The 22,473-nt window shown below is 35.6% G+C and overlaps 3 protein-coding genes and 1 long non-coding RNA gene across 14 annotated transcripts; 2 read left to right on the top strand and 2 right to left on the bottom strand.

Annotated features, from left to right (window-relative positions):
• The first annotated feature begins 230 nt into the window (after nucleotides 1-230).
• On the top strand, nucleotides 231-5,781 carry RBOHA (respiratory burst oxidase homolog A). The gene is made up of 12 exons (XM_088878238.1): nucleotides 231-1,065; nucleotides 1,165-1,327; nucleotides 1,411-1,459; nucleotides 1,638-1,751; nucleotides 1,841-2,263; nucleotides 2,443-2,826; nucleotides 2,903-2,998; nucleotides 3,326-3,441; nucleotides 3,816-3,918; nucleotides 4,308-4,381; nucleotides 4,704-5,266; nucleotides 5,372-5,781. Exons 1-12 carry the CDS (start codon nucleotides 483-485, stop codon nucleotides 5,479-5,481), a joined length of 2,778 nt encoding a protein of 925 aa, XP_088734364.1. The 5' UTR covers nucleotides 231-482; the 3' UTR covers nucleotides 5,482-5,781.
• A 1,932-nt stretch (nucleotides 5,782-7,713) lies between these two features.
• LOC105158271 (inositol polyphosphate multikinase alpha) lies at nucleotides 7,714-10,542 on the bottom strand. The gene is made up of 2 exons (XM_011074962.3): nucleotides 10,206-10,542; nucleotides 7,714-8,930 (listed from the first exon to the last, which is right to left on the bottom strand). The coding sequence occupies exon 2, from the start codon at nucleotides 8,842-8,844 to the stop codon at nucleotides 7,939-7,941; it is 906 nt and encodes a 301-aa protein (XP_011073264.1). The 5' UTR covers nucleotides 8,845-8,930; nucleotides 10,206-10,542; the 3' UTR covers nucleotides 7,714-7,938.
• Nucleotides 10,543-12,695: 2,153 nt separating this feature from the next.
• LOC148788786 (uncharacterized) lies at nucleotides 12,696-14,885 on the bottom strand. The gene is made up of 2 exons (XR_002286770.2): nucleotides 14,703-14,885; nucleotides 12,696-12,949 (listed from the first exon to the last, which is right to left on the bottom strand). It is a non-coding gene; the product is annotated as an uncharacterized LOC148788786 (long non-coding RNA).
• A 1,587-nt stretch (nucleotides 14,886-16,472) lies between these two features.
• Nucleotides 16,473-22,056, top strand: LOC105158272 (Amidase family protein). Of its 11 annotated transcripts, none has more exons than XM_088878841.1 (13): nucleotides 16,473-16,827; nucleotides 17,977-18,069; nucleotides 18,166-18,274; nucleotides 18,375-18,599; nucleotides 18,685-18,767; nucleotides 18,854-18,954; nucleotides 19,585-19,708; nucleotides 19,795-19,949; nucleotides 20,082-20,218; nucleotides 20,296-20,466; nucleotides 20,584-20,808; nucleotides 21,233-21,466; nucleotides 21,639-22,056. In XM_088878841.1, the coding sequence occupies exons 1-13, from the start codon at nucleotides 16,715-16,717 to the stop codon at nucleotides 21,774-21,776; spliced, it is 1,908 nt and encodes a 635-aa protein (XP_088734967.1). In that variant the 5' UTR covers nucleotides 16,473-16,714; the 3' UTR covers nucleotides 21,777-22,056. The 11 variants fall into 11 exon arrangements, with proteins under 11 accessions (XP_088734967.1, XP_011073267.1, XP_011073269.1 ...); XM_088878843.1 differs by having other exon boundaries at nucleotides 16,690-16,827; nucleotides 17,833-18,069; XM_088878847.1 differs by having other exon boundaries at nucleotides 16,703-16,827; nucleotides 17,250-18,069; nucleotides 18,161-18,274.
• Nucleotides 22,057-22,473: the final 417 nt, after the last annotated feature.

The raw sequence follows: 22,473 nt of genomic DNA on the forward strand, positions 1-22,473 counted from the left end.
TGATTAGTTTGATTCGATCGAACCTGATTTGGATAAGAATTTTGATCACGTAACTTAGATGGTTTGTTGTTTTTATCTTTTAACTTTATAAAGTAATATGTTGGTCCTATATTTTTTAATACGAGTAATATATGTATGCATAAAATTCATACACAATACGCACATTTCTGCCGCGGAATTGCATGACACAATCAACCCACCTTCCCCGTCAAACCTCCCCATTACCCCTCCTATCCTATTTCTATACGTTTATATATATATATATATATATATATATATATACATCTAAGTTCATTACCTCCATTTCTTCTTACACAGAGCAGAAGAAATTAAGGTTGGAAGACTCGGTAAGAACGAGGCAGACAACAATCCAAGTAAAAGCACAGAAGAAAAGCCGCTTCATTTGAGCTGCTTTTTTTGATTTTTTTGCACTACTTTGAAGCTTATAATCAAGAAGTTGGCCATTGCTTTGTAGAGTTGAAATGCAGAATCCGGAGAGTAAGCACCACCACCACCACCACCACTCCGACACGGAGATTGTCGCCGGCGACAGGACTTCCTACAGCGGGCCGCTAAGCGGGCCCTTGAACAAGAGGGGTGGTAGAAAAAGCGCCCGTTTCAATCTCCCGGCGGATCACTCCTCCGGAGCCTCTCCCGCCGCCGATGACTACGTCGAGATCACTCTTGACGTGCGGGATGACTCGGTGGCTGTGCACAGCGTCAAGACTGCCGGAGGCGGAGAGGTGGAGGACCCGGAGCTGGCGCTGCTGGCCAAGGGCCTGGAGAAGAAGTCCTCCTTCGGGTCATCCGTGGCGAGAAATGCTTCGTCAAGAATCAGGCAGGTGTCGCATGAGTTGAAGCGTTTGGCTTCCCTCACGCGCCGCTCTCACCCTGCTGGGAGATTCGACCGGGCGAAATCCGCCGCGGCGCACGCCCTCAAGGGGCTCAAGTTTATCAGCAAGACCGACTGTGCCGCCGCCTGGGCCGGGGTGGAGAAGCGGTTCGACGAGCTGACAGCCACCACCAACGGCCTTCTCCATCGCTCACTTTTTGGTGAATGCATCGGTAAAATCCTTCACCACCATTGACCGATTCAGCTTTTCTCCTCACAATCTCAATTCAAGTTGAATAATTATTCAACAACAATTCGGATTAATCCTGCAGGTATGAACAAAGAGTCCAAGGAATTCGCCGGCGAGCTCTTCGACGCTCTTGCACGGCGGAGGAACATCTCCGGCGACTCCATTACTAAAGCACAGCTGAAGGAGTTCTGGGACCAAATCTCCGATCAAAGCTTTGATTCTCGGCTTCAGACTTTCTTTGACATGTAATTAACAAATCCAAAGAATTAATATTTAATCATAATTAATTATACCTTAATCATCAATAATTAAATTATTTTTTTTGCAGGGTCGATAAAGATGCTGATGGCAGAATAACAGAAGAGGAAGTGCGTGAGGTACGGATCAGCTTTTTTTTTATTTTAAATTTCTTTGAATTATTAAACTATGTTTAATTTTTGTTTGATATTATGTTCAGTGAATGTATGGGCATCACATTGACTTCCCTTGTCTGATAATAATAATTAGCTGTCTAATTTCATGCAATTATGTAACGGAAAACATTATTATTTGCAGATTATTACATTGAGTGCTTCAGCCAACAAGCTGTCGAATATTCAGAAGCAGGCAGATGAGTATGCAAGATTGATCATGGAAGAATTAGACCCCAACGAGCTCGGTTACATTATGGTACGTACGTGATTACATCAATCGTTACAAACTAGTTGTTAATTATCAAGAACTCAACAAAACTAACGATCAACGTTGTGGAACGTCAGATAGAGAACTTAGAAATGCTGTTGCTGCAAGGGCCGAGCCAATCGGTCAGGGGTGGTGAGAGCCGGAACTTGAGCAAAATGCTGAGCGAGAAGCTTAAGCCGACGCAAGACCACCCCATAAAGAGGCGGTACAGAGATTTCAAGTACTTTTTGATGGACAATTGGCAGAGAGTTTGGGTGATGGCTCTGTGGATTGGAGTCATGGCTGGTCTCTTTACTTACAAGTACATTCAGTACAAGAATAGAGAAGTGTTTGGTGTTATGGGCCATTGTGTCTGCATGGCTAAGGGAGCTGCCGAGACTCTTAAGCTCAACATGGCTCTCATTCTGTTGCCGGTTTGTCGGAACACCATCACCTGGCTTAGGAACAAGACCAGGCTAGGCGTGGCCGTTCCGTTCGATGACAACCTCAATTTCCACAAGGTAATTAGTTGAATCTTTCTATATAGTTTTGTCATGAAAAGGGACTTGAATTAGTCTTACTAACGAAAGCTCGATGATTAGACAAAATTTGAATTTAAAATAGAGGATTTAGACTGCAGACTCCTAATTCTTGATATACACAAAGAATGCAGCCTAAATAATGTTTGTTCATGCTGCAGGTGATCGCTGTGGCGATTGCGTTAGGGGTGGGAATACACGGGATCAGCCATTTGGCGTGTGATTTCCCTCGGCTGCTACATGCGACCGAGGAGGAGTACGAGCCGATGGAGGAGTTCTTCGGGGAACAGCCGACGAGCTATTGGCACTTTGTGAAGGGGTGGGAAGGGGTGACGGGGATTGTGATGGTGGTGCTAATGGCCATAGCCTTCACACTTGCATCCCCATGGTTCAGGAGGGGAAGAGTGAACCTACCAAAACCCTTGAACAAGCTCACAGGGTTCAATGCCTTCTGGTACTCACACCACCTCTTCGTCGTTGTCTATGCGCTCCTCATCATTCATGGCATCAAGCTTTATTTGACCCATGATTGGTACAAGAAAACGGTTAGTACTTACAATGTTATATGGTTTTGTGTTGGTCTTAGTTTAGATTTCTAATGATGTTTGTATACATCGGCAGACGTGGATGTACCTCACAGTTCCTATCGTACTCTATGCTGGCGAAAGATTGATCAGGGCGTTCCGATCCAGTATCAAGGCCGTTAAGATCTTGAAGGTACGTCCACCCCCACTTTGATTCTATTCTTATAAATCATTCAATTATTACATACACCAATAATTACATAAACAATTGACGAGTGGGATTTTAACGAAAACACAATAAGAACACAGGAAATTTAATTTTACCCGAAATGAATTTTATCGAATCAAATCAAACACATAATATGTAAACTACATTTTTTATATAATTGATCATTTTTTTTAAATTATATATTAATTACAGAATAAATATTAAATTATAGCGGACTTAGTTGGAACTAGATTTTTCCGTAAACATACATAAGAGAACATGTTTTGACGTGGGATATCACTGAAACTGAAGGTGGCGGTGTACCCTGGAAATGTGCTAGCACTGCACATGTCAAAGCCACAGGGATTCAAATACAAAAGTGGACAGTACATTTTTGTCAACTGCGCAGCTGTTTCCCCCTTCGAATGGTAGGTCTCCTAACTTTGCTAATTCCAATATAATAATTATTGAGAAAAAGAAAAACATTAAAATCAATATCGACCATTTAGCATAATTTAAATAATTCATCTGTGAGTAAATATTCATTAATAAATAAATTTTTGGTATGAAATACTATAAATTAGTAACAAGAATTTTAATGCTTATTAGTTTGATATTTAATTCTTTTCAATTATTAAACTTTTTTTTAATAGTGATACACACATATATATACATATACATATGACGATTAAGCAGGATATTTATTTAATTAGATTATGGTAGACAACATAATTAGTAGAAAAGAATTGTGTCACAAGAACTTGATTGATGGGTTGTAGTGGTCCACTACTGGCACTTGCAGGCACCCATTTTCAATCACTTCGGCGCCTAGAGATGATTACGTGAGTGTTCACATTCGGACACTCGGTGACTGGACCAGACAACTCAAAGCTGTTTTTTCAGAGGTATTTTTCCAATTACTCACCTCATTTTTTTTATTTATAGGTAAATAAAAATAGATATACTGTGTGTTTGTCTTTTCTTGATAAATAAAAATAAGTTAAAAATATATCAAACTCTATATTTTAGATAAAATTTATGATGTTTTTAATTACAACCAAATTGATATGTGAGAGTCCCATCAAATTAAACAAGATCTGTAATGGGGAATGTATTGTTTTCGGAATCCCATCAGAGATTTTCGTGACATAACTCATAAAAAAATAATTGTGTAGAATAAGGAAATAGTTGTCCGAATTTGTTTGGAAATAGGGTAGCCAGAAAAGTTGGTGGTCATCATCATCTCAATTCTCATGTGGGTTGTTATTTCCTAACTTGATTTGGTCTTTGTTAGGTTTGTCAGCCTCCACCAACCGGAAAGAGTGGGCTCCTCCGTGCCGACTTTATGCAAGGAGATAATAATCCCAAGTAACTCCTTTTTTTCCCTATTTCCTACACAATATTAAGATTCATTGTTCTGAATTTTTTATTATTTAGACAATTCTAATTATTCATGTATAAGTGTACATTTCGTCCTAACTACACCAGTTGCCCCCCACAATTCATATGGTTAATTGGATGTATGCGTTTATCGTACGTAAGTTTTCATGCAATTTTTGCTATTTCGATTGTCAGTCAAAGCTAAGCTAGATCATGAAATTATTTTTCAGTGACAAAACTAATTATATCATAAAGTATTAAAGATAGAGCATTCGATTATACTCATGAATGTTATGTAATTGTTCAACAGCTTCCCTAAAGTGTTGATCGATGGTCCGTACGGAGCGCCAACGCAAGACTACAAAGACTACGACGTGGTGCTACTAGTGGGGCTCGGCATTGGCGCGACGCCGATGATCAGTGTCGTCAAGGACATTGTAAACAACATCAAGGAAATGGAGGAAGATGAGAACGCTCTGGAGGACGGGACCGCTCCACCCCATAACCCTAGCCCCTTAACAACGCCCAGACGTAAATCAGGATCAGCGAGCGGGAGACACAACTTCAAGACGAGGAGGGCGTACTTCTACTGGGTGACAAGAGAACAAGGTTCCTTCGACTGGTTTAAGGGCGTCATGAACGAGGTTGCCGAAACGGACCACAAAGGGGTCATAGAAATGCACAACTACTGCACGAGCGTGTATGAAGAAGGAGACGCTCGTTCCGCTCTCATTACCATGCTCCAATCTCTCAACCACGCCAAGAACGGCGTGGATATTGTGTCCGGTACTCGGGTCAAGTCACATTTCGCCAAGCCCAACTGGCGTACGGTCTACAAACGCATCGCGCTTAATCATCCCAACGCAAGAGTTGGTAAGTTTTTCGAAATAAAATCTAGAAATTTGCTTTATTATGTATCTTTTCCATGAATTAAATTAAATTTTTGTGAGATATTGAATATGTTGGTCAAAATTGCAGGAGTATTTTACTGCGGAGCACCACCACCAGTGAAAGAACTAAAACAACTAGCCTCTGATTTTTCTCACAAGACTTCCACCAAATTTGAATTCCACAAAGAAAACTTTTGAAAAAAAAAAAAAAACAGAATGTAGTTTGGTGGACAGGAGAAGCTTCCATAGACTAATTCCTACTGTACAGAGGTTGTCCAAGTATTTGGATGGACCCCACCCGGAAATTTTAGATAATTCAAGTTTTTATTTTTTTTGGAAGTATAGACAGTTATAGAAGTGATGATGACCTCACAATGAGTCATGTTTGTGTCAGCAAAGATAATTTGTGGGGTCTAATTTAATTAGTTTTTTTTCAATGGGTAGAAAATGTATATTTTTTTTTAAGGATAATAGTGATTAATTAATATTACTTACCAACCTCATTTTTTTTTTCCTTTTTTTCTTTTTTCTTTTTAATACTTGCGCACCCAACACACCTCGGGACAGCCACCAACCTCAGTTACATGTATTTTGACTCGTATAAATGTGTATATGTGTATTTACTTTATATTCTTTATAATTTGTCGAGAATTGTTCATTTTCTTAAGTGAAAGTAATAACTATTATTACAATCATCAATATTAAATAATAATATCTAACAAATATAATAACATTAATAATTATATATTATTTTTAACAAATAATTATAATTAATCGATACCTACTGGTAAAGTAACAACATTTCACACGTTATTGAAGAAATGAAATCAAATGCCAATATTAAGATTCAGACTCTATAATTAAAAGGTTCAACTCTTTTGAATGTATTCTTTTAACTGAAATTATTTATGTATTTAATCAAAATTTGATATTTTAATTATATATAAAATATATTTATAAAATAAAAAAATTAAAAAAAAAGGAGATGAATTGAACTTGTAACATTTCTTCCAAGTTATTATTCAATGAAAATATATTGTTTCAATTCCACACCAACTACAAGCTGTTTGGGGGAAGGAGTCAAAGGGTAAAAAAGTCACCAAAATTTTTGTGTAAGTTTCTATCAGATTTGATATAATTACAAATACTTTTTATTGCTTGAAAAATTATCGATACCCTCTATTTTTAACGACCGTTCAATAACTAGCCTGATCAAATAGTCTCCATTAAATTATTATTTATTTTTTATGATGAACTGATTAAAATGTACTTATTAACTATGAATTATAATCTTACTTATTTTTTTTTAGAAAAAAATATTGACTAAGTGGACAATATTTTTGTAAGTTTTCAGAATTTTCCATCTATCTAGTTTGGTATTTTTATATCTTTTCAAAAAAAAATTAAAATTAAAAAATATATAGCAAAGGAAAAGTTAATAATTTCATACCGTCATCCAAATATCACATAATTTCATCAAACATAAGGGATTATTGATGATCTTTCAAACAATAAAAGGTATCATAGTTATACTAAATCTCGAAACTTTGTTGTAATTTATTTATTTATTTTGGTAATAAAAAGAAGCAGTGTAGCAATGTTGGAACCTAAATCAGACATTTTGTGGTGGTGAATATGTCAAATGTAAGTAAAGTGCAATATGATGAGGAGTTAATAGAGTGAGACTCAAAAACAGCACAAGTTTGAACCGGAACACGCCTTGTGGCAGCAGCACTACAAACCAGCCACAAAAACATGATGGTGGGTGGGTTTGGAGGCACGAGGCAAACCAGACTAACTTAGATTAATTGCACTTACATCTTATTTAAAAATATGAAATTATGCTTTCTCTCAAAAAAAAAATTAAAATTATACTTTTATACCCTCCAAAAATTCTCCGTTTATTCGTGAACTCTTTCTTCTAGAGTTTAAAAGAAAAATGCTAATGTAAACAACAACGAAAAAAAGAACAAAAAAGGGTTAATACACTTAGATCCCATAATGCGAAATTTCACTATTTACATTTACACCCACCTTCTAATTTACATTCCCTCTGAATTTTCGAAGGGGTGTAAGTGCAATTTTAAAACTACTTTATTTATCGGAATGAATTATTTGATGAATTAAAAAACCTGTAAACTGAATTGTTGTTTACTTAGTCGGATAAATTTTCAGATAAAATTTTGAATCGATCAAATTACCCATATTCTTTGCATTTTGTAAGCAATGAAATGGACATAACACTGAGTTGAACAAAAAACTGAGGTGGATTGGATTAAGTTTTCCAGCCCTCACTGGTCGCCCATTTTTGTTGAGGCCGTAGTGGCCCCTGCGAGTGCAATTTGGCCTCTAAATCTTGAAGTAAATCCATATTGACAGCTAAAGCTCGAAAAGCGCAGAGTTAAGATAATAGAAGACGGGAAGAGCAGAAACACCAAAGAGTTCATGCCAAACTTCATATATTCAAAAGTTAGCAGCATGAGAGATTTTATTACATGAGAAGGCAACAAAATCATCGAGCTAACAGCATTCGGCCCCTGTAAAGATGCTAGAGGAAATGATTACATTCTTGAAAATGGGGAAAACCGAAACAAGAACAGTGTGAATAGCGATAATCTATTTAAGTTGTTGAGGCACTTAGGATATTCTGTAAACTTAAGCTGAACCGTTTTCAGGGTAAACGTGGCTTCTATGGACATCTTCTAGCAGACCATTAGTAGAGGAGTCTTCTGGAGTGGTTAGGATCTCAGAGATGAACTTGATCAAAGAGCAAAGCCCGCCTAAGAAGTTATGATCGATAACACCCCTGCCTTCGAAAACATGAGCAAAATCAACTAGTTTGATTTCCGGGCAAGGGCTCTTCCGGTCCAGTGCAAGCTCCTTCTCAAACATCATAAGAATCGAGCAAGCAAAGAAATGATAACTAGTTTGGTCCTCAAACCATGCCTTCAACTCCAGCAACTGTGATAAAATACCCTTAGAACCACCGTACACGACTGATGCAAAAGCACAATCTGGTCTCGACGCAGATGTGTCGGAAGAAACAAACTTTTTAAGAAGTAACCTAACTTCGTCGGTTGAAATGGACTGCATCCACTTCTTCTCCGGCTTCCAGAATCCGGATTCTTTGGTTCCAAAGATTTGCATCCCTGATAGCCTAAATCCCAGCGGAAGGCTTGAACTTTCTGTATCTTTCTTCAAACACTTTTGGATTTGCTCCGCCGACTCTTCTGGGCCCCACGTTCTTGAACCAATCTTAATATCCATTACTGATGGATGGACTCGACTGAAAGTCAGATCTTGTAGAACAAGATGGGGTTTCATTCCAGACCCATCGGATGCCTCAACAAGCTGAGTTCCATAAAACTTGGGGAAGAATCTACTGATGTGGTCAGGAACTTTAGAGTCTGAAGAGAACGATGTATAGAAAGCAACTTCTCTAGCGCCACGCTCATCACCCTGAAGTGGCTTGTAGAAACGCCCGGAATCATCAACAAGAGGTCCAAGTTTCCCACCATCAGCTCTGTGTCCTGCAACTTGATGAGCTGGGACTTTAAGCATGATGTTTTATGAGAAGGATTTTTTTCCGGCAGGAAAGTACTTCGGCTTATCAATGAAGCCCTTCACTTAGCTGGAAAATATGCTCTCTGCAAAACATAGAGAGGAATTAGCAAATCACCAAGTACATATAACCCATAAAATCATTGACCGTTCTATTGGAATATATCATTACGTAAAGAACAGAATCAGAAATTCTCAGATGGTTGGTTCTTGAGGTTCGTTCTAATATTCCATTTCCTTTTCCAGCAGAAAGGGTAAAAGGATTTTATTGTAGATGGATGGTTCGTGCGTCCAAAACTATGGGCAAACGCCAACCTTTCATTTAATCCCCAAATTTAATACAAAAAGCCTGCTTTTGCACAACATCACTCGCTAAATCTACAAAAAACGTGCAAGTTTGGGCAAATTATACAAAAGACAGCAAGTTGCAGTTGACATCCGCAATAGGAAAACTACACAAGACCCCAGCCTAGCCTAAATTAAAGTGTTGATCCTGAAAAACAATCTGCTTTACAAGGAACTCATGCCAGAAAACCATCAAATTCTAAGTTTTCAGTTTCACTGTACTTCCAAATCCACTAGCTATATAATATTGAGTAAACTATGACAAAAGGTACTAATTCTCCCTCCATTATTTCCACTTGCCGTCTCCCTTATGCTAAGCAACTTGCAGCTAGCTACCAATACAGATAAACACCCCATATTCCTTCCCATTTCCAGCCTATCTTCGAGGAGATCAGAAATTTAAACAGTCGACTCTCCAGACAAGCATCATGAAGGTAGGCCGAAAAATTATTAATAAGAAACCGTGGAAAATCATAAATCATAAAACTTCTTCCTCACTCTTCTTGAGACTCTACTTTTCCTAAATGTCACTAAAATGACACAGTCCTTTTGAACTCTAAATATCAGAGTGACCCACCGATCTCGTCCTGTTCATGTGAAAGATAGGTCACGGGTTCAAGTCCCGTACCAGTTGGCCAACCAGCAATGATCCTCCTCTAGAAAAACTAAAAAGTGGATCCCAAACATTCTAAAATACAAGCTAGAAATCTGATTAAACTCCTATTTTTTGCTATTACTGGTTGAGTTCTTATCCAATCCAAACAAACAAAGTGTTTCCAACGACCCCAGTTCAATGGAAAATGCACATTTCCCTCTCATTGATACAGAAAATAATTCATGCAATAGCAATAAACAAAGCGACATCAAAATCCGCAACATCAAATAAACAAAAACAAAGATCAGCGGCATATATATCTCCCAGTCCGCCGAAGAAACCACCATCAGATCAATGAAACAGCCCACAGAACCTCAACAAGAATATTGATAGAAAGCGATATGAAAGATTCGATCAGTACCTTTTTCTCTGAGCTTTAATTTGCTGCTTCTGATTCCTCCCCTTCTTATTCTTAAAGTCAAAAGAAATGGGGTATCGAATCTTGGATTGTGAAAGAAGCAGAGGCAGAAAAAGCGTGTGGCCTTTCCGGGTTTCTTAAAAATCAAGTTTAATTTTAATTTTAATTTTTGGTTTGGGGGTTTAAAGAAATTGTCTTGGGATTGACAAATTAAAATTTGTAACGAAGAATGGGAGATTGAATGAGGGGCGACATGAACATTGGAGGTGGTGCTACACTGTCATCACGTGACCCATGTTTGATATTAACGTTAACTAGGGTACAAAATCATGTTCGATATGTGTGGCATGGGTAATTTAAAATTTAATTATTAAATATAAAATTATATAATTTATTGGTCAAAATTATTTATTTTTTGTTATTTAAATAGAAAAGTAATGGTCGACGAGCATTACCGCGTTAAGAGGATTGCGTCTACGCACATGTGTATGCCTAACAACGAGTCAAGCTCGACAAACAGAACAGTAACGACAGAACAACAACACGCAACAACAGAAAAGCAACAACAACCACCGTGTGTCAACAGAGAGGAGGATTACTTGGAAGCCGCGCTCATCGCCGTGCTCATCGCCAACTTGCCTTTCTTGTTGCCGTGAATGTGGGGGCTAGGGTTTTTAGAGAATGGTTGGAGGAAAGAATGGAGATAAAAAGAGAAAGAGAGAAAGAAGAAGGAAGAAGGAAGAAGAAAAGAGCGATAAAAAGAGAGAGAGAAAGAGATGGTTTGACTTTTTGTATTATTATTGTTATTATTATTATTATTATAAATGTTCACAATCTGCAAAAATTATATATTTATAAATGTTAGTATAACATTGATGTAACTATCATCTTACATTGTTGAACAACATGGGTTAATCATTACAAAAAAATACATTTGGTAAAATTTTAGACTTATTGAATATACGGATGTCGAGATATCGTACTCGAAACATAAGAATAATCATTCAAGACGGTGTACCGTTAAATCAGGCCATATGATTTTAAATCATACCGTTTGATATAATCTAATGGACACAGTCTTGTATATATTTAAATTTCGTATGAATCAAGTGTCCGAATTTTAAGATATCGTAATTATTGATTAAACTTTTTAATCTCATTATATATATAATAAAATAATAATTAGAATTGTTCAACCATCATCATCATCATAATTATTATTATTGTTGTTGTTGTTATTATTATTATTACTATTTTTAGATTAATTTATAAGAATTACTAAATTTTGACATAAATTTATAAATAAATAAAAAATCATAAGTGAATTACTTGTCAATTTAAAAAATGTTAACATAATACAAGTATATCTTAAACTATAACATAAAGTTATATATATTTATCATATTAAATAATAATTTTAATTATAAAAAATATTATAATTTACTAAGTTGTTGATTAAATTTATTTTTGTATAAAGATTAAATATATAAATAAAAGTACCATAATTTATTATTATCCAAAATAGAATATATGATATTGATTAATAATTATAATATATGGTCAATTTAGATTATAAAATTGATAAAATATTAAATATAAAAATAAATATATAAAAAATTAAAAAATAAAAATATATATATATTCACCAGCTCGCGAGCAAGTAAAACTGAGCTCGAGCCGGCTCGACTCATCTGTCACTCCTACACATGTGTGATGAACTATCAACAAGAACCAAAGGTTCACCATGTGTGAATCAACACGTACGTTTAGTCCTACTAAACATCTTGATCTCTTTTACATCCTATATAAGTTATAGCGTTTTATACAATGTAACAATAACACTTTGCACCCTTCAATCGTACAATTATTGGTAGCTTTTTGAACCAGTTTTCTTGTTAAAAAATTATGTCAACCTAACTATGAACCATTCTTTGTCGATTTAATAGCTTTTTCTTCAATTATGTGCCAAGAAAACCACACACTATTCCGTAATTATGATTATTTTGTCAATATTCAATTATCACCCTAATAAATAATAATATTACTTTCTGTGCTATAGTTTTTCTTCTGTGATATTTGTATATTTTGTGTATATGAATCGGCCATGTAAGTTTTTGCTTCTCCACTCTACTTTTTCAAGTAAAACTATAATATCAATATGGTTTCTAAATTGTTTTTTTTTTTTTAATATAAAAGTGGAAGAATATGATGATATTTTATTCTAATGATAAAATTGAAATTTTATTAATAAAAATTTAAAAGTTATGAATTTGAGTCATATTAAATATGGGTATTTATTATATCCATATATTACTCGATTTATAGAATTAGTGTAATGATATAATTACCATTTTAATAGAAGATATGTATACATACAAATTTATATATATAATATACAAATTGAATTATGGAATGTTAATATCATAACATCCACTGTTAATTTAATTATTTATATTTTAAATTTATAGTAATTTTGATTTTTTCAATTAAAAGTGATCAAAAATTAATAAATTAAATTAAAATTTAAAATTTTTAGCGTTCAAATAGGCCTCACTAACACAATTAATATCCTACTTGGAAGCTTACGTCCCAACGCATGGGAAAATCAATTAATAAGGAGGCCATTGGTTAACCACCACATCAATGGTTGCAGCCTCAACGTCACTTTCGGTTGTCGGAATTTTTCTTGGCGAGTCTTCAGCCTCTTGCACCATTACTGAATTTGCCGTCCGACGCTGAGTCCAGGCCTACAATAAGTCCTCCAATCAGATTTCAAACGCACCCCCAATCGATTACAGTCTTGTCCTAAAACCTAGGTCTATTTTTTCTCTCTTCTCGATTCGTTGTTTAGCCTACCCACCACTCGAGACCATCACAAGTGGACTCCTAATCCTCTGACGAGTCAATTACACCCAAACCTATCCATTTTTCATCCATTATCCAGGCAATTCTTTTTGTTTTTATTTTCATCACTTTATCGCAACCCACCACTATTTTTCCATCATATCTTCATGGGTCAGCGATCATCTCGCCAATGGACCACCACTCCTGTGTTCGCCTCCCCATGACACACACATTCCTTTGATTAGTTTTCGTCAACGACACTTTCCACGTTATGGCCTCCTCAACGGCTGATTTTCCTTTGTTTCGTTTTTGTTTGCTATGTCAGCATCTATGTAGGATGCTGACTGCGTAAGTGAGGTTGATTTGTACGTCGAAATCTTAAGCTCCAATTTGATTTGTTAATTTCTGACCACTTTTGGCCCAAGGGACCAAATTTGACATAAATTTAAAATATAAAAGACTAAACTTTGTAGTTTCATAGTTACGTGGCCAATTTTATCAACCTCATACATACTTGACTAATTTTGCAATTTTGTCGACGACATAAAACAAAATATATTTTAGGAACGAACACTAAAATTAATGGATAATAGAAATTGAAATATCTGTAAATTGACAGTATATCAATTTTATTTCATCTATAATTGAGAGTGGGAGAACTTAACCAAATCTAATGATCTTCTCAATTTATTTCTCAAAAAATTTTACCTTTATGTTTTCAAATATATATTTTTAACATTTTCAAGTAATATATAAATAAGTTATTAATTATATTAAAAATAAACAATAAAACTCATATTTTAGTACAAAAAAATTCATCCAACATCGAAATTAGGTTAAGATTATAGAGGTTGAACTTATTATTCGTCCCCCACATTAAATCTTTTACAAATTTAAATTCAAATTCCTCAAAAAATAAGCTTTTTTGTTACTCTTTAATCTCTCATCTTTTAAATAAATTTTATTATGATTCGTAAGCATCAAATATTAATAAAATGTAATTAAAGTGGATAAGATATTCTACAAATAAGAGGTAAAGTTAGAAAAAGTGGGATGCGTATTAACTTGTCAATATTAAAAAAACATCATTTAATTTGTTAATATTATTTTTTATAATGATGACAAATAAAAATATTGATAAAACAACTACTAATTATTCAGAATAAATCAATAACTGCAAGTTGAATATAGTCTTTAATTCTTGCAATACATTGTGAATTTGGTTTTTAATATAAGTTTTTCATAAATGTTGATGGTAAAAAATAATAAAATTATGTCACGATAAGGACTAATCTGAGACGAAAAGTAAAGATTATGGACCAATAAAGAGATTTGACCAAATTATAATTATTAGAATATTTTAACAATCAGGGCTGGCATCGAGTCGAGTCGAGCTCGACACTGTATTCTCGAGCTCGGACTGCATCAAACCTTCACTCTGTTACAGCACGAATCTGAGCAAGTACTGATAAAACATTTGCTTCTCATATCTTTACTCAAAAACTAAGGAAAATTGTAGATAATCACACAGTAGAACTAACTCATCTCTCTGCTTTATTTGTTGAATACAATACAATGTTGCCCATTTCTAACTCCAAGTAAACCAAAATCTGAGAAACACAGAAAAACTGCAAAATCATAAATTTGTTTGCGTACCTGAAAAGAAGGAGCCGACTTGCCTGTCTTGTTGCCGTGAATTTGGGGGTTAGGGTTCTAAGAGATGGGTTTGGGGAAGAAATAAGAGAGGGGAAAGAATGGAGGTAGAAAGAGAAAGAGAGAGAGAAAGAAAGAAAAATGAAGAAGAAACGATGAAAAGAAAGAGAAATTTGGGTTTTTCACTTTTGGTATTATTATTATTATTATAAATTATAAGATGGAATCATAAATTTTTTATATAGATATAGTTGAAATTAATATATGTTCATAATCTGCAAAATTTATATTCTTATAAATGTTAATATAATATTGATGTAACTATTTGAACAACATGTATTAATCGGGCCATCAAAATCAGATCAGACCGTTAGATATGATAAAACTTACAAAAAAATACATTTGGTAAAGTTTTAGACTTATTGGATATCCGGATGTCGAGATATCATACTCGAAACATAAGAATAATCATTCAAGACGGTGTATCATTGAATCAGGCCATGTGATTTTAAATCATACTGTCTGTATGATCTAATGGACACAATCTTGTATATATTTTAAATTTCGTATGAATTTTAAGATATCGTAATTATTAATTAAATTTTTTAATCTCATTATATATAATAAAATAATAATTAGAAGTTCAACCATCATCATCATCATCATTATTCTTATTATTATTGTTGTTATTATTATTTATTATTATGATTTTTAGATTATTCATAGAAATTACTAAATTTATAAGTAATAAAAAATTATAAGTGAATTACTTGTCAATTTAAAAAAGTGAAACGTAATAGAAATATATATTAAAATATAACATAAAGTTCTATATATCATATTAAATAATAATTTTAATTATAAAATATATTATAATTTACTAAGTTGTGGATTAAATTTATTTTTGTATAAAAATTAAATGTATAAATAAAAATACTATAATTTATTATTATGCAAACATAAAATGTACGATATTGATTAATAATTATAATATATGATTAATTTAAATTATAAAACTGATCAAATATTTAATATAAAATTAAATATATAAATAAATCAAAAATAAAAAAAATATTCTGAACAACTAAAACTGAGCTTGAGCTCGAGCTCAAAATCGAGCCGGCTCGCAAACTCGACTCATCTGCCACCCTTATTTTAGATTTACATAATCTAATTTATTTAAAAAATATTTTGCAAGCGAAAAATATATATTAAAATAAATAAAAAATATAATAAAATTTAAAATTAAAAAATTAATAGCAAAAAATACATTTGAACGAACGCAACACTTCTAAATTCTTAATCAGAAAATCACGAATTAAATTTTCAATGTCAAATCTTATTAAGTTTTTCATTCTATTTAATATATTGACAGAACGTGTATATAATTTTTTTGAATAAAAAAATAACAATATTTTTATACATATGAGGTGTAGATATTAAATAAAAAAAACGATAAAATATGATTTGAAGAAAATTTTAATTTAAAATTTCATTAAATTTGAATCAATTATATAATAAATATAATATATTTCTTATATAATTAGCGTACGATTAAGAAAAATAAATCGATCATGTAATAATAATAAGTATGTTACATTTTTTTTTTCAGTTTATTCCATCAAAAGTATTTTCCCCACAATTCCAAATAGAAAATACAATTCTAAGCAAATCACAGTACTATGGGCACAAATGTCATTGACCGGCGCCGGCTCCTCAAAATTTCCAAGTCAACTCAAGAAAATGTTGAAAAAACCTGTTTGCTTTCCAGCAAGATGCAACCCGAGAAATGGAACCAAACATCGGCTATCCTCCAACCTCGTAAAATATTCTCATTACAGCAGGAGAAAAAGGCAAAATACTGAGAAAACAGAAAGCCCAGACACTGTTTCCGAGTATTGTTGAGTAATAGCGGGAGTGCTAGAAATCCGGAGCCACGAGCTTCAAAGTGGCAGCTTGTCACGACAACATGTGTCCAACAACAGGGGCCCTTCACTGGACACGCGTCCTCTCGTATGCAATCCTCGTACGGGTGTTGCTGTTTGTCTTGTGGAACGTCGCCGCTTCTTCTTCAACTCAATTGCAGGCTCAGAGGTGGGTTCTTGCACCGGATTCTATCTCCCTTATGGTATTATCTCCTATCTTTGTTTGTCACTTTTGGGTATATGGCGCATTCATTTTATGTATGTTTGTGTTTATGGGTTCCGTCAATGGTTGCTTGTGGAGTATGTTTTTGGTACTTTTTCTTGTGACTTCACATAGATGATTTCAGTATTTAGTTTAAGATAGCTTGTTTTAGTTTTCTGTTTTCTTGTGTTTTGTAGCTGAACAACTTGATTTCCCGTTCTCTCTTTTGCATTGGGGTAGTTTGGGTTATTTCCTTAGGTCATGGAGTTGAAAGATTGAGGAGTTCTTTTGTAAGTCTTGATTAGTTGTTTGAATTGCTTATAATGTGGATGAGAAGTTAATGTGTGTTGTTTGAGGTGGATATGTGTGTGGAGTGTTTTATCTACAGTGCTGATCATGAATCCAAATCAATCCTGTTTATAGGATTTTATGCATCTTCCAAATTTTCAAGCCCCAACTTCTGAAGGGAAGATTTGGCTGGCTGAAATTCCTCCTCCCCACCCCCAAGCCAAAGAACATCTTAGCCGTTGGCTCATGCGTGGGGCGAGTTGTAGTGGTCTGGACTGGACATACAGGCAATGACATGAGCAGGGAGTAATGAGATAGACTGGGAAAGTGTTCCCTCTTGAATTCAAGCAACTAGACCCGCGATATCAGCTAGTAGTCAACTGTCTGATTTATGTTGGTTAACAGCTTTCGATATGCTGAAGCACTTTGTTTGTCCATTCCAACAAAAAAGATTAGCCAGCAGTTCTTTTGGTTTTATGCTGTGATGGTTTTCTTGTAAAATAGTTAAGCAACACAATGAGCTAGCTGTATGAACTTGAGGGGAAAAAGTCTTCTTTTATCTCTAATGCTGGAGTGGAATAAGAAATGGGGCTACTGGATTGTAGTGAGTAGCGATTTATGATGAATATGTGATCAAACTGTGATGCAGTCTGCTTTTTCTTTTTAAGTGGTTGGTGATGAACAAGCATAATTTATTAATAACTGCCAACATTGTCAGATTAGAGACCCCATACAAATTGATGCCACTATCTGGGGGAAAAGAGTATCCATTTGCATACTTTGGAATTTGGAACGAAAACTTAATTTACTGAATCGTGAAGGAAAGAAGATTCAGCTTTGCTCTTGATTTCTGTGTTAACAGTGAAATCAACATGCACAGTGTAACAGTCATAAAGCAGGTCAATACGTATAAAAAAATCTGGAAAACAATGTTTTCCAAGACCTCTGTCCCCAGGTAATGCATGCCTAGAGGATAAATAAATAGTTGCTGAGCTTTTCTGTTCTCTGCTGTATTCTCTCCCAACATTTTTCATGTCTATGGCCAGGACAGTGGGGAAATGCATTTCAGGAACCATAGTAAATGCTCAGGAAAGATTGACCATGATCCGTCTTGCAGTGGGTTCAGAATGTTGGATGCAGACTTCTTCTCTGATGCCAAGGTACATTTTCCAGACCCGACTCAACAATGTTCATTGTAGAGGCCTTGAATGATGGGATGCAAGCTGAAGTAGTTTTGTGTTGCTTGATGTTCTCCTCTAGATGCTAGAGATTCAAAAGGGTGCTGAAGAGCTCAATATTCCTATTATCAGATCCAACCGAGAACTAGTTGCCTCAGTTAATGGAGGACTAGAAAATCCATCTTCTTTGGTTTTCCATTCTGCATGGAATCATGATCACGCCCAAGATGCTCCTAAGAGATTTGATTATCCTTCACTATCTGGTGTAGAAAGGCCAGAGAGTGATGAAGATATTGCTTTTATGAGTGTAAGTTTGTTAAATGTCTAAAAATAAGTTTCAGCCCTATTTTGCATTCTGCATTTTCCAATTGTGGGGTCCTTTGTTGGTTCAGATTCTTGAATTGGGGCAACTGATTAAATCCAAACAAATCACATCTGAGGAGCTTGCTCGGATCTTTTTGAATAGATTGAAGAGGTACCCCCTGTTAAATAGCATCCAGTGTCTATGCAATCTTATGAAGCTTATTTGCATCTATTAATCCTTCTGTTGTACTGCTTCAGGTATGGTCCCATCCTCGAATCTGTAATCACTATAACAGAAGAATTAGCATACGAGCAAGCTAAACGAGCTGATGAGTTGCTTGCACAAGGGATATATTTAGGTAGGCAACTCCTGTTATCTTTCTAACTTCATGATAAACTTACTCGGCAAATGTGAGAACAAACTTATATCATATTATGATATAGTTAAAAGGGTCAATCTTTTTGTAGACTATGCATCAGCAATCAACAAAACATGTTGAATACCGTGTTATTTTTTGTTGTAATTGATCTCTCTCCATTAACGTTGAAATAACAAATCTACGAAAGCTTAATGAATTCCTTGCATCACGACAGAGGTACTGCTTTAGTGGTAGTTCCATGTCTTGATTTGCCACATTCCAAAAATTTGATAAAGCTTCTATTGTATACATTAGTGATCTTGAAGGTCTCATTAATCAGTCTCAACTGTAATCTAACCTTAAGAACGTGGAAATTATAACAGTGTTCAGAGGTTCATGATTTTTTGTCTTCTTGAGTCCAAAAGTATTCGTAAAAGTGTTCCTGTATGCATAAGCAATGGAGAGGTACTCTTTCGACAATCTTAGAAATCTAAACTAAAAGTGTGACACTTATATAGTGTTTCTTAGTGGCAGCTGGTCATGGTTTATTCATTTTTCAAAATTGTATTGTACCTTTGAGATGATGTCATCATGATTCATGAAATAGTTGTGGTTGTGACTTATATTTAGGTCCGCTCCACGGAATACCATATGGTTTGAAGGATATAATTGCAGTACCCCATTACAAGACGACTTGGGGTTCTAAATCTTTTAAAAATCAAGTTCTTGACGTTGACGCATGGGTTTACAAGAGGTATTTGAGTATATGCTAAGCCCACATGCAACAAATAGGAGAATTTATATACCCCTCTTTATGTATGCTGATAATCAATGATTTAGGCTAAAATCTGCTGGGGCGGTTCTCCTTGCGAAACTTGTGACTGGGTCACTGGCATATGATGACATTTGGTTTGGGGGTAGAACGAGGAACCCTTGGAATATCGAGGAATACTCCACTGGTTCATCAGCTGGACCAGCTGCCTCCACCTCCGCTGGTATGTCTTCGTTGAAATTTCTTCCATTCTGATCTGATAGGTCAAATTTCTGAAAAAGTTGTCCGTTCTTGCATGTCAAGTTAAACACACGGAAAACAAGATTGTGTGAGTATGAAGCTGGTTTTTATGCAGGATTGGTTCCCTTTGCAATTGGCTCGGAAACTGCAGGATCCATTACTTACCCTGCTGCTCGTTGTGGTGTGACAGCATTGCGACCAACTTTTGGAACTGTTGGCCGAACAGGAGTTTTGAGCTTATCAGAGAGCTTGGTATATTCGCTTTCTCTGCTCCATGTATTTATCAGTTCTCACTCGCGCATGGAGTCCTGAATCTAATCTATTCACAGGATAAGCTAGGACCTTTCTGCCGAGATGCTGCAGGTTGTGCTGTTGTTCTGGATGTAATCCGTGGCAGGGATCCCGATGATCTTTCATCCAGAGACATTCCTTTTTCTGATCCATTTGCTGTTGATATCACAAAGCAGAATGTAGGATACCTGGAGGGCGCTGAAATGGATGTGAGTGAACTTTACACAAATGTGCCTGATGCAGTTTACTTCAGTAGATTTGCTAGTAGAAGGATTCAAATTGCTCAAGAACAAACAGATATGAACTTGTAATAATGCCGGCTGCAGGTTGTTGAAAAGCTTCGGTTGAAAGGTGTCAACATGATTCCTTTTAAGCTGAATTACAGTGTTGATTCTGCTCAAGGTATCTTGAACTTCACAATGGATGTCGACATGTTGGCACACTTCGACGAGTGGCAGCGCTCCGGCAAGGATGATGATTATGAAGCGCAAGATCAATGGCCTCTTGAACTTCGCCGAGCTCGTGTTGTACCTGCAGTGGATTATGTTCAAGTATGTCGAATGAACTCTTCAACCCTCCCCCCCCCCCCCCCCCTCCTTTCTCTTTTCTATATGTGGGTCTTTTCTGAGCCTTTCAAATGTGTGGGAGTTGCCATAGGTTTGTACTGAGTTCCTTGGGTTTGGTAAATGCAAAGACCTGAGGAGTTATGACTAATGACAAGTGGATAGATTTTGTATCGCATGCAAGAAGACACTACATTTTTCACCCGTTCTGTTACATTCTTATCATTTCTGTAAACACCCATGATATGTACTTGTTCTGTTATGTTCTGATTCATTTGTGTTGCCGGCATCATACATTGAGTTCGTGGTATTTCAACTAATGTACAGCATTTGCCGCACGAGGTTGCTGTAATCAATCTTATGTGGTTTGAACTCTTTCTTGGGTGCTGAAATAATACGTAGCTTTTCTCAGGCACAAAGAGCTAGAGGGAAACTAATACGCGAAGTAAGAGACAACTTCAAAGTCCATGCGTTTGTCGGAAATGCAACTGACTGGGAGCTGGTTTCCGTCGGCAATCTTGTGGGCATGCCTGTTATTGTTATCCCCACAGGATTTAAGCAAATATCTGATGCGCCCACTAAGAACACTCGGCGGAGAACTACAATCACCACAGGCATTTATGCTCCGCCCGACCACGACCACATCGTAAGCTTCCTTTCTTAAACTTTTAGATTCTTTCACAAAGATCCATAAATAACTACTAAAACCGACTAAGCTCGACAATACTTCCGTAGTAGATCATTTGGTTAAACAGTTCCTGCAGGCGACAAATATTTATCCGTTGCACTTTCCTTTCTCTGGTTTCTGTGAAATCCAGGCTTTAGCGTTGGCGATGGCTTACCAGTCCGTGACGGACCATCACAAGCAGCACCCGCCTATTGATGACTTAGGCCCGGAGGACTCGATCCCTAATCCACCTACAAGAACTATACCTCCCAGACAATTACGTGGATAAGGATGCTAGCTTTGTCAAAGCCTTGCAATTTCATTAGTATGACTAGCCACTTCACTGTTTCATGCCAACGACATCAATGGCTGGATCGTTTTGGCTTGGGATTTTGTTTCCCAGAACTACTTCCTTATGGGGCAAAGTTACGGGACCAAAAATATTACTGAGTTCCATTTATTAGGATGAAGATGACATTTTGCCCCTCTACGGAGTATTTTACAGTGTTAGCAGTTTCACTGTACACATTATCTTTCTTGTTTATGGCATAAAAGTTGGATTTCCTCCACGTATCATACGCTTTCTTTTTGGCTCTTCCGACCCCAGTTCAACCTGTCCGGAGGTCATTTCAAGAACAAACTGCATAACATGGCGTTTATTGATTTTTTATACATACTATGTGGATAAAATTTACGTCAAAAGAACCAACTTATCGATACTATCAGTAGAAACTGGCGTTCGGTGGAGGATCTGGCATCCATTGTTGTAGCTAGCTTTTCCTTTGGACTCTGAATTAAGCTGTTGAGATTGAACATTTGTTTATGTGGTTAAATGTAATTTATTCTCGGTGATATGTGGAATGAGCTAATATTTCCTGTAAAAAAAATTTAACAAATTACTCCCTATTTATATTTTAGATGGGTGCGTAATTTTGTTATTTTATTTTTTACAGGTTTTTTTTACTCATTTCTCATATCACATGAGG

Source organism: Sesamum indicum, linkage group LG3 (assembly GCF_026168435.1).
Source record: "Sesamum indicum cultivar Baizhima isolate 11 linkage group LG3, ASM2616843v1, whole genome shotgun sequence".
NCBI lineage: Eukaryota > Viridiplantae > Streptophyta > Magnoliopsida > Lamiales > Pedaliaceae > Sesamum > Sesamum indicum.